Here is a 12,829-nt window from a genome sequence, read left to right on the forward strand (position 1 = left end):
AAGAAACAGAGAATCAATTTATGATTACTACTCTAGCTCTTCCCATTATTCATTTACATTATAATCTTAATTCCACTTTAAAATCTTTATATATACACACCATCTTGACTCTAATTATAAATCAAATTACCTCAACTACAAGTTAATGTTGTATGAACTGTGACCCTCATATGCTAGTTTTATTAGTAAGATACAATTAGATTATTACCCATGTATATGAGCTGATTAAAAAGCAATGGACATTTATGAGCCTATATTAATTAGTAATGTCAATGAATGCTTTTAAACAATATTAGAGATTTGCTGTGTTTTCTCTGGCACAAACAATTAAATCAACATTTTCTTTAAGTGTGTGTAGATGTCAACACCACATTTCCATTATCAGGTAAAACAGGTAGCTAACAAAGAAAGTATTACAAAGAATAATAATTTGTCTTACAAAAGAAACATTACAAAGGAAAAAACATTTAAAATAAAATATTTACTATCTGCTGTCAGGACAATATCTTCAATCCCAGAAAAAATGAACTTTATACAAAAACTTACAGAGGTGACCTTTAAAGAATATTGCTCCTAATGCAAAGCTTCAGACACATTACTACATGTCATGAAAGAATGATTAGGATGAGCTCAAGAATCTGTTTTAATAGAGATATATTTTCCTTAATCAATTGTGTCTTTGTGGTAGTTATTTTGGTTTTATATTATATGTTACAGACAGGTCATTTCAACACTCAGCTTCTCCACCTACAAAAGTGGAATGATGGCTCCTTCTCTCAGCGTGACTGCCAGAACTAAAGGAGTTAATGTGGTCTTTGGACAGTACCCAGGACATGAGCCCTATTAGCAGGCAAGACCAGGGAGTATGGAGGTGGTGATGTCTGTCTGTCTGTCTTTCTCTCTGTCTCTCTTTCTCTCTGTGACCCTTTTCTTCATTGGCTTCTATTTGCCAACTTTCAAATTATCTTAATTTTCTTCAAGGAAAAGACAGCTACATCATGACACTCCATGTTTTGGCCATCCCACCAGCTTTGGGCATTGTCACTGCGGGCTACTTTCTCTCTCATTATAGGAAAAACAAGAGCTAAGGGCTCAATGAATAATAGCCCCAAGTTATATTTTCAAAGACAGTCTCTTCTAGTTGAAAGGGGAGGCAAGGACAGACTGATGGGTGGTGCAGTACTCACAGTTAGGAGGAATGCATCCAGGTATTCTATTGGACAGCATGGTGACTATAGCTAATAACATACACTAAAAGATTCAAAGATATGTAATATTTTCACCACAAAGAGAAGATAAATGTTGGCCTACACACATTAACCTGGATTTGAGCATTATAAAATGTATGCAAAAAACACATGGACCCACAAACATGTACAAATTTGTGAAATTAAGATAGCTCTTTCCTTACTCTTACACTCTTAGTAATGAACACACTCACATACAATGTTTTTTAAGCAAGAAACACAAGGAGAATAAAGGTGGATAAGAAAAATAAATCTAAAAATGTTCCTCTCAAAGACTGAAAACAGGAGTCTGGCTGATGATTGGTAGAAGAATTTTACATAGCTATCCAGGGAGGACTTTATGATGTATGAGCAGGATGGGAAAGAAGAATAGATACTCACTGGGGGTTGAAGCCTCCAGAATTACATTATTCACAGAAAACTTAAAATTCTTCACAATTGTAAGCTAAATTAGAGTGATCATTTACAAATTTATATTTAATTTACATATAAATTTATATTCAGTATGTAAGAAAATGAATATTTTATAGACAAAAGTATAGTAACTATGTAAACAAGACTATGCACACTGATTGCGTAGTTAATCTTTAAGTGCTGGAACACTATCTTGGACGTCTGTGTCCTTCTATCCAGAGTGAGGCCTCCATGTGGTCTCACCATCTTCACTATCTGTCCCATCTTCGTGATCAGGGTGCAAAGAGCCCCCTAAAAGCACTTTTGTTGCCCCTCTCTGGTCAAATCCAGAATCACTTTCCTCCTACTGTATGCACCAGCCCTCGGCTGGGGTCTAGAGTCCTCCCTCCCTTTGCTACAAGGTTTCTTCTACTACATCTCTTTGCTTCCCCGAAATTCTACCCAGAGCTCAGAATCTTTCCTAAAGCTAGCGGATTCTCTTGGTTCAATTTTTTAAAACCCAGGACTTTACAAAGGCATCAGAAGGAGAAATGAGAGCGAGAAAAGGATACTTTTAGATGAGGCATGTCCAAAAATGTGGTAGCGAACTGAGAAGCAGAGAGCCGATACACATTGAAAGATACACGCAATCCATTACATCCACACAGCATACCTAAATTATTTAGCATTTAAAATTTATATGCTGCACTAACTACTTATTGAACAATTATTCTTTCAACGACATTGTGTTCTCTTATAAACATTAACCATCACACAAAATGGACAATGAATTCGTTATTTAAGGCTGGCTTCCTTGGGGCCACTTCCTAAAGATACCGCCGGGTTCAGAACATTAAATATTAGACAACACAGAACTAGAGTATCTAATTCTCGAGTTTCCTGGTTGAAGGGTAAGTAAACAGTGACAGTTTCCCACAGCCGAGATCAGATCTTCTCAAGCCCTAATTAGCGTGCTCTACGCATCCTTACCTTGGATTCCAACTTGACTTTCTCTTCATTGAGATCCTCTGTCGCTTTCTTAATCCTCCCACGACATCTGGTAATTTCTGATCTCACTGCAACACACAAGCGCGCACAAAATCTTAACTCACATGCACCTTGAGTCTCAAGTCTCCATCTCAGAAGCAGTTGGCATGTGACTTTTCAACTTCGTTCCCTCCAGACTGCAAACTCCCCTCCTTGACCTCCCCTCCTTCCTCTGCTCCTGACACCCCGCTCCAGAAGGCCCCATAGGGCAGGGCCCCTGACCTTCCCGCAGTGCCCTGCGGCTCTCCTCCGCCTGGTGCTCAGTGAAGATGATGTGCTCAAACAATGACTCCAGACTCATCTCGGGAAGCTTCGTGCGCCTTTAAATATTTTATACCGGAGCCTGAGGATCCTGGAAAACAAACAAGAAGGCTTCCGTGGCGGTGCCCAGCTGGGCTGCCCGCAGCACCCACGCCTGCGCAGGCCGTGCTGGCAGGGCGGAGGCCGGGGCCTTGCTCCTCAGTCCTCTCCGCCACGCCCTGAGGGTTTCCAGCCTTGCCTGCTTCTGAGGTGGGTGCAGCTGCCCCGAGAAGCCAAGGGGGAGGGCAGCAGCCTCTGGGGGGCGAAACTTCCCGCTCCTCTCCAGGGAGCTTCCCCTAGGGTGTGCTGGCCTCGTGCTGGCCTCGCGAGAACCGGACCTGGAAGGAGAAGCCTCGTGCTGGACTCGCGAGAACTGGACCCGGGAAGAAAAGGCCTTGTGCTGGCCTCTTTGCTATTCTCGCAAGAACTTGACCCTGGAGGAGAAGCCTCATGCTGGCCTCGTGCTGGCTTCGCGAGAACTAAACCCAGGAAGAGACAGCCTCGTGCTGGCCTCGTGCTGGCCTCGCGAGAACTGGACCCAGGAGGAGAAGGCCTTGTGCTTGCCTGTTGTTATTCTCGCGAGAACTGGGCCCGGGAGGGAGGAGAAAGACTCGTGCTGGCCTCGCGAGAAGTGAACTACAGGAGTGCGTGGGACCATCTGCAGCCATTCTGCACTAAGGGGTTTGGGCCTTTGGTAGAGCTGGGAAGCCCAGTGTGCAAGACACAGACACCGGTGTTATAAAGTGCAAAGGACCCGGGGTTTTAAGTATCAACTTCTGCAAAGTCTCACCCTCGGAGGCTAGCAAAGACTCCTACAGGTGTACAATGTCTTGACATTCCCCCGTAATCATCCTTTGTAATCAGGGCATCATCTTTTTTGTCTCCTCCGAAATTAATCCTTGCCTTTTGTAATCAAGCCTTGGTAATATTAACACTTCAATGCCTGCACAATGTGTGTCAGAGACCAAAGTGGTTGCTAATTAAAGCTTAAATGTGAAAGGCACCTTTGGGGCTTTTGAGTGAGATTTATTTTTTAATTAAAAAAATGTTTTCAGTTTTAGTAGGTCAAAATATTGACATTGTGATAAACATTTGACTTTATTGTGAATGTAAAATTGACAATGGCTAGACTTTTTTTATAAGTAACTTCTAGTTTTAATTGCTTAAAATTAAGTAAAATGAGGTAAATGCAAATTTTGTCACATACAATAGACTTAATTAATAGCCCATTAATACCTTAATATAATCAGTTATAAATTTTAACTAATTCTGAATTTCTACCTTAATTTTCATTAAGTCGTGTCTGCATGAAATTTAACATTTAAACTAACAGAATACATATTGAAAACTGTAATGAATTGGAAAAGAATTGCACAAAGCTATTCAGAACAAATAGTGATGAAAACTTACAAGCCTTTTGGGTAACCCTTCTTGCCAAGCATTCTCTTATTGACAACCTTCAAGTCTCAGGAATAAGGAGTAATAATCTTATTTTGTTACTTATGTAATATCCAACCACATAATGGTTAATATATAATTCCATTAGATAATACTCGGTATTATTTATCTTCTAAGTGCTCCGTTTCTGAGCTCTCTCAGTCCATTTCAGATGACTTTTGTCATTCATTTGCTAGTTAACTTCTGGAGACAGACATAAAATATTCCAATAAAAAATGAGTTTAATAAACTAGTTATCTTGATGTGTGTCAATTCTTTTAATCAAGACGCGCATTCTGTTTTTGTTACTTAAAGGACAGAGCCCTAAGTAACTTGTCCATAGTCAGGTCTGATACCTGCGATAGAGACAATTCAGGACTCAGATCCTGTTCCTCACCCCACGAAGAGGCACACTTTGTACATGAAGGTAGACTGAAACCAAGAAATCAGAGATTAAGAGCTATGAATTCAGTTTGGATTCAGCTGTAATTTTCTTATTGCATCATAAGCATAATGGACTTACCATTTTATTTGTAACTCTTTGTGAGCAGATTCTATAACTCATGATCCTCTGTGATATGTGTGCATGTGTACAGTTTAGATACACCGGAAGGAAACGAGCTCTTCTGTCTATTCACGGATGAAAGATGACTCTGATTACGGCTTGAACTGCTTCCTTCGAGCACCTGCATGGAGGTTCCTAAGCTGTGTCACGGTGACCATAAAAGCAAAGGATTTCTGGAGAGAGTCATTACCAATTAGCATTGCTCCCTTCAGTGTTCTTTCTTGTGGTCTTGCCTAGGAGCCGTTCCCACAGAAAGGCTGGTTTTTCAAAGCAATGATCCTTTCTAGCACTGTAATTTTACTAGTTACACTCAAACTCCATCTGCCATTTAGCATGCACTATCTGCACTGAAAGTTTGCAGAGTAATTCTGGGAGGCCTTGGGAAGCCTGCCTGCCTCTCTCACACGTGAGAACAAGAGAAGGATCAGGCAGAGAAGCGCCATCCTCCAGCTCTATAATCCTCCAGACACTCCAGAACATCCTAGTCTTTTAAATCTCAGTGGAATCTTCTTAGATGTATTACAGCTATAGACACTAGCTGGGTTTTAAATTTTAATTCTGTTTATTGAAACAGTCATAACTTTGTAAGCCTGCAATTTAAATTTTACTGTTTTCATAATAATGAATTGAAGTAACATTAAGATATTAAAATCTAACTTTATTCATACATTTTGTATAATGTTGAGACTATTTCCTCTTATAGCGATGCATGCTGATTGCACCCCATAATGTACAGAGCAAGGTTGGCATTATTTAAATTTATGCCAAATAAAAATGGTATACGACATGATAAAACTTTGTGGGCACACCATTTTCTGAAAATGTATCTTCTGAGTCTAAAAATGGAAAATGATTCCTTCAACAACTGTTTAATGAGTTTCTGCTTTTCATTCAGCATTCATTCAACAAATATTATTGAACATCTCCTATGTGCTACGTTAGAGAAACAACCACAAGATTTAATAAAAACGGAGCTACATAAAAAAACCATTTTTCTTCCCCTGGATAGTTCTAGCCTCATTGGAGAATTATTATATTTCTCAGCATTTTGGCAGCAGGATAAACAACTGCTTTCAGATGCTTCGACAGATGTTCCTCAGAAGGAAAGTCAATTATTTGCATTATGACGCCCACATGATTCCCAGACCTAAACTTTCCATCTGTGCACATTTCACCGAATTGCCTACCTATGGAACACGACTGAGGATCATCCACCGCGTCTCACCCTCGGCATTGGCTTCTGATCACTTAGCACCTGGGCCATGCAGACATCAATAATTGTTTTTGCTAGAAGGCCTTATAGAAGGCTCTGTTGTTCTTGTGATTTAAAATGCATTTCTTCTCCTTTCTTAGATGGATGACTTTCCGAAGTTCTAACCCAGGCTTGCAAATACCCACTAGCCCAGGGCATATATATTGCCATGGAAGAAAGAAAAGTAATTCATTCATTTTATGTTTTTCTTAGGGCATTCACCATAAGGAAAAAAATATTGTGGGTTCAACTAAGTTTAACAACCTTTTATTGAGAATCTACTAAGTTTGTATCTGTCTCATGGGTATTAAGAAGGCTACAAAGCTAGAAAGCTGCCTGCCCTGCCCTTCTGGAGGTCACAGTCTACCCAGTGGGGCAGAGCTTACACTAATAGCTTCAGAATAAGTGTTATGTAATATTTTCATACCTGTGCTTTTCAAATTTGTTGGAGGAGAGAGAATATTTCTGATGCAGACCATCTGGGAAGACTTGCCAATAGAGGTAAATGGCAGTCAGACAGTCAGAAGGGACAACAACAGGAAGTCATATGCGACCAATATTAAGTATCTCACATTTTCACATATACAATATAGATTCATTTAATGCTTCAGGAAGTGAGTGGAATGTCCATATTGGTCTGCAGAATAAATTGACCGCCTGGGTTAGAAGTACTAAGAAAACAAGACTACCAGTTTGCATGTTGAATATTGAGTAGCATGCTGTCTTAGTTCATCTGGATTATAACTGCAAAGTAACATAAACTGGGCAGCTTATAAACATTGGAAATTTATTTCTATTTTGAAAGCACTGAAATTCAACATTAAGGTGTCTCTACATTCAGCATGGGCCTGCTTTCTAGTTCATAGACACCTACTGGCTTCACTGTTACCAGGCAGGTGGGACTAGTGAGCACCGTGCAGTCTTTTCCATAGAAACACAGATTTCAATCACTTGATCCCTGCCCTTGTCCTCTAATCGGTTCTTCAGAGTGTCACGTCTGGTAGCAGCAGCTTAGGAGTTAGGATCAGACAATGAAGTGGGGAGGGAGACACAAACGTTCACTCCACAGTGCTCACAGTGTGCCAACCACCATGGAAATCACTGACTGGAATGAATCATCACTACCAGCTCAATAGCCCAACGGGAACAGTTGGCTGTTGTGTTGGCCACTGGACAGAGAAAGCTGGATAACTCTTCTGTTGTCCAGGAGCAGGAAGGAAGCAGCAGAGTCAGGATGTGCGTCCCCATCATCTAGGAGCTTCTTCAGTCTCTGAAACCTCAAGGAAAAGATGTTTTGAGCATGTTTCATCAAAGGTAGACATCTCTAAAACCTCTTATTATCAATTAATACTTACGAAGACAATCTCAGACATATGTCCTATATTTTAATATGAATTAAGATAAAATGTGACTGAAGGAAATACAGTTTTGGTAGAAGCTGATGGCCCACACCTTTAATCCCAGCACTCGGGAGGCAGAGATAGACAGATCTGAGAGCTTGAGGTCAGTCATGGTTACAGAGCAAGACTCCGTCTCAAAAAATACAATGCTGGCAATGGACCTTGCCTTCAGATTTAACCAGCTGTGTATCCGATGTGTGCAGCTAGAGCAGAAATCTCTGTGAAATGTTGCATTTGTTTCTCGGGGTTTGTATTAGCTTCCTATGCATCCTGGAACAGCACCACACCAAAGGTTCTGAACAAGAGAACTGTGTTCTACCGCAGTTCAGGGGGCCGCAGGTCAGAGCAAGCTGGCAAGGGGCGCTTGGGGCGTGGATCTCCCACCTCGTCCTCTGGTGTCATTTGGAAGTCCCCATGTGTGTGCCTTTCTGCTCCCTCTTTTCTCCTTTGCAGGATACCAGTCATCTTAGGTAAGAGGACTCTAGCTCACCAAGATGACCTCATCTCAGCTCATCATACCTGCAAACGTCCCAGTTTCAAGTGCAGCCACTCTGCTGTGCTGGACGCAATGACTTCGGCACCTCTCCGGAGAGGACACGCACCCAGAACAGACCTGAAAACCCAAGCCTTAGGAACAGGCATTTTACTTTGTTTTATACCTAGAACAGTTCTTCAGTACTGAAGTAAAGCACGCTAGTGGCGTAAAGGGGCTTTAGGAGTCGATTACCAGGGGACTGAGAGGTGGCTCAGCGCTATCGCAGTGAACTCGAGTTGTGTCCCCAGCACCCACACTGGGTGGCTCCAGCCGAGAGGGAATGCAGCAGCCCTGGTCTCCATGGGTACCCGTACTTGTACACATACCATGCATGTACACACTCAAAATCCATTAACAAATAGAAGGAAATCTTTAAAAATAACTTTAAAAGTCTTATACAATCTTTCCTCTTTCTGCCATTTTTTGAAGGGGCACTTTGCATAGTGCTAGCTGTCCTGGATCTCACTATGTAGACAAGGCTAGCCTCGGATCCACCTGCTTCTGTCTCCAGAGTACTGGGTTTAAAAGTGTGCCACAGTTATTTTTGAATTTACAGTCCCATGAGTGGTGGACAAGTGCTCTACCAGTGAGCCATACCCCATTGCAAACAGTCAATTCTGTTTGTTTTTGAGACAGGGTTTCTCCGTTAAACGTGACTGTCCTGGAACTCACTCTGTAGACCAGGCTGGACTTGAACTCAGAGACTTGTCTGCCGCCGCCTCCCAAGTGCTAGAATCAAAGGTGTGTGCCACCACTGCCTGGCACCAAAGAGTCAGTTCTTAATCACTGATTAAGAGTTTAATTAACAGAAAACTTTCTTATTGGCTCTGAAACAGAGTGTGGGAAAAATTCCACCAACACTTTAAGAGTCATTGAAGATCAAAGTCTTTGGTGAAAAATAAAATCTGTAGCATGGCTGGAGAAAGGGATTTTTATATCATCAGAACCAGGACCCCCCCCAGCATTGGAGTAAGGGATTTTATATCATCAGAACCAGGACCCCCCGCCCCAGCACAGAAGTAGTACCCGTTGCCACAAGGTAGCCTGTCAGGCTCAGAAAACAAAAACTAAATGACACTTGGGAATCATATTAAATAAAGCAAGGAGTTTGCAACAAGTATTTATCAAGTCATAGTTTCCATGACAACAAAATTTAGTGGTTTGCAATTACATAATGAGTAGAAGAAAAATTAAAGAGTTTTTTCTTATTACTGATTCCTTGTTTAAATTATTAATACAGGACTCGGGGGATGGCTCGCAGGGTAAAGGCATCACCTCCAAGCCTGATAACCTGAGTTCTATCCCAGAACTCACATGATAAAGGAGAAACTGCCTCCTGCAAGCTGTCCTCTGACCTTCACACTCTGACTGTGGCCTGACCATGTAGGTGTATGCACACACACACACACACAGAAATAAAAAATAATAGTTTAAAAAAGTATTGCCTTTGCTTATCTAATATAGCCTCACTAAAGGATTATCTTTTTTTTAAGTTTTATATGTTGATTTTATCTTACTGGGGAATGCCGGGCCACTGCACACATGTGAATGCCCCTTTTAGCATGTGGGTCCCAGGGATGAAACTCAGGCCGTCATACTTGGCAGCAAGTGCCCTGAGCTGCTGAGCCATCTCCCTGGCTGTAATCAGCTGAATCTTAATTATTATAGCACATGTTGCACTCTTATCTAGGTTGGTATTGCAATTTCTATGAATTTTTTTAAATTTAAGTGAACAGTGACTATTGGGGAAGTTGGGATAAATTTTAATATTGCTATTACTTTCTCCGAATGTCTCACAATGACACTGAATCATTTAAAAAATTTAGTGTACATATTTAGCTATACATAAATAGATGGAATAAGCTCTGAATTCTATTTATTTTTAAACACTTTGCTAAGTTGTTCATTTATCAGGATAAAATGACTTTGTGCTTTCAATGCTTAAAATGACCTTACTGGCCTTAGTACAATAGTATTGCATTATATAATCCAGACACTGCCATTATTTTCCCTCTACGATGCTATAGACAGCTCAAAATGTTTTATCATAGTGTACATGGCTCATAAACCTCATCTTTTATTTGACATTGCAGGCTGTTGATAATGGAATATCAAAAACTCTTGGAGAGAGTGAAAGGAAATAATTAGCTCACATTTAAATAAATGAGCACACACACACACAACCAATCTAAATCTAAATAAATCTAAATAAATGAGCACACACACACAACCAATCTAAATCTAAGAATATCACAAGATCTCACAGTAAATTGAGTGGGATGAAAAAATAAATGAAGGGAACTTAATGTCTGAGACAAGCATGGAAATACTGCAAAACATTCGAAGGACAGAGGAGATCCAGACAGTCGTCATCTGGCACTTGCCCTTCTGTTTTTATAAGCTGTGTTTTCAAACCTGTTTGCTAATCTAATCTTCAGCTTTACCATTTCAAGGCAGTCTTCAGAGTAGAGCAGAAACCGGCTGAGACCACACTCAGCTCCATGGTTTAGGCCCCAGTGACTACATCTGAGGGCTGTGCTTACAGGATCCACGTCCTCATAAAAGAGATTCATGGTGATAATCTTAGACGAAATTAATAAAGCCTGAGCGAACTTGTCAGAAAAACGTCCTCGAGATGATTTTATTTCGGTAATTGTTGTATTTTAAATGCTTTCATTTTCTTTTGTGATGTCTTTTATCTTACTTACAGATGCTATTGCTGATAAAATACGATAGTCCGTCCATGAGGCTGTAACTGGAAATGAAACAGTACTCTCATCTAGGCGCTGATACGAAGATTTAAATCCTCTGCTTCAGTGTAAGCCGGTTACCACGGAGGTCACAAAACAGGTGTTCACTTCCTTTAAGCACTGCTGTGATATTTTATGTAACTGACCAAACGCCTTCTCTTTCTTTTATTCTGTCCCCGGTTTTGGTTGGCAGACTATTTGGGAGGTTTATGAGATGGACTAGCTTTTGTGTGCCTTGAGAAGTGGCATAGAACCTTTGGGCGCATCAGTGGAGAGTGGCTGCAGGCATCGTTCAGCAAATGTTTATCGGGGACCTGGTATGACAATCTCTGTGGTACAGCAAAGAGCAAAACAGTGATCTTTCTGTACTAGCCAGTTCCATGGGGACAACAAAGAAGAGACTACGCATACCCACTCATTCTGTGCAAACACAGTCAATGCATGAGTTAAACACGTTAACGTGGGGGTAGGCATGCCTACGGCTCTTCAGGCTGGACAGACTGCAAAATGGAGAAAACGTCAGTGGGGTTTGTGCACAGAAGGACTTGGCCAAAAGCACTGGTATCAATCATGCAGAGCCTCTAAAGGCACTGGTTTCAATCGTACAGAGCCTACAAAGGTAATGCAAGGGTTTTGGATGTTATTCAAAATTTGGAGGCACATTCTAAAGACTTATATGGAGAAAGATTGCATTTTAAGATGGAAGAAAATAACAAAAACCTTCTGCTTCCTAGGTGGAGTAACAGTCTGTCATGGTGGACTAGTTGACACACATTGACTGAGGTTCAGGGTTCCCTTTGGCGTATAACCAGCTGTGCAGCCCTGAGAAGGTCATTGACTCTTTTCACCATTTTCAAATAGGAATCAAAGATGCAGAGTAAATGAAAGGGAAGCAACAGAAGAGAGTAAGAGGAACTAGAAACTCACTACTTATATATGGAAATTTCAGACTGTGATGCACATGGACAAGAACTGTACAACTTATTAATTTCATTGCCTCTGCCACTGTGGTTAAAGGTTAATATCAAGACCTCAGGGAAGAAAAAAATCAAGATCCAAGCCAGGATTCTCTTTTATAGCACTTAAATTTAATTGTATTCAAGCATGTATATCACAGAAATTTATGAAAATATTCACGCAGGTATTATAAATAATCACTGCCCGCTCCTTCCAGTGCCGACGCTGCTTCTGCTCTCCCACCTCCAGAGCAGGTCTACCTACACCCAATCCTGTAACCAATTATCACCTGATTAGAAAAATCCATAGGACCCTTCTCTGCATCAGTTCTAATGGCTTAGCACCTGCTACAGGGTGTTGACATTTTATTGGGACTATAACAAATCATCACACACTTTAGTGTCCTTATGAAGGCCTGTGCTATGTGGCATTGCAGTCCCTGAAGTCTGATAGGAAGTCTGCCCTAGTGCGCTGTAGTCGGAAGTTTCTGTCCCGCCTAGTTCCACAGCCATTCAGTCCAAAAGAAGCCCACAGAGGCTTATATTAATTATAAACTGCTTGGCCTATTGATCAGGCTTATTATTAACTAGCTCTTACAGCTTAAATTAACCCATAATTCGTATCTATGTTTAGCCATGTGGCTTATTACGTTTTGACAGTAAGGCATTCTCATCCTGCTTCCTCTGTGTCTGGGTGGTGACTTACTCTCTGCTTTTCCTCTTCCCAGAATTCTCCTAGTCTGGTTTCCCCACCTATACTTCATGCCTGGCTACTAGCCAATCAGCATTTTATTAAACTAATATGAATGGCAAATCTTTATGGCTTGCAAGAGCATTATTCCACATCAGTGAGCAAAAGTGTTTACGGTACTTCTGGGGACTTTGGGAGACACTATGTTTTCTTGCAGTGCCCAGTGTGTAAAAGCTGCCCACACTCATTGGTTTCT

At 41.0% G+C, this 12,829-nt stretch overlaps 1 protein-coding gene across 1 annotated transcript in view; it reads right to left on the reverse strand.

Moving 5' to 3' along the window:
- Ccdc172 (coiled-coil domain containing 172) overlaps positions 1–2,988 on the reverse strand; it is a 57,967-nt gene extending 54,979 nt beyond the window's left edge. The window contains exons 1-2 of the mRNA XM_050144480.1: positions 2,910–2,988; positions 2,631–2,716 (exon numbers count right to left, since the gene is read on the reverse strand). Of these exons, the coding sequence (XP_050000437.1) occupies positions 2,631–2,716; positions 2,910–2,988 (165 nt within the window). The remainder of the gene's footprint in view (positions 1–2,630; positions 2,717–2,909) is intronic.
- Positions 2,989–12,829: the final 9,841 nt, after the last annotated feature.

This window comes from Alexandromys fortis, unplaced genomic scaffold (assembly GCF_014885135.2).
Source record: "Alexandromys fortis isolate MF-2015 unplaced genomic scaffold, M_Fortis_MF-2015_v1.1 scaffold_16, whole genome shotgun sequence".
Taxonomy (NCBI): domain Eukaryota; kingdom Metazoa; phylum Chordata; class Mammalia; order Rodentia; family Cricetidae; genus Alexandromys; species Alexandromys fortis.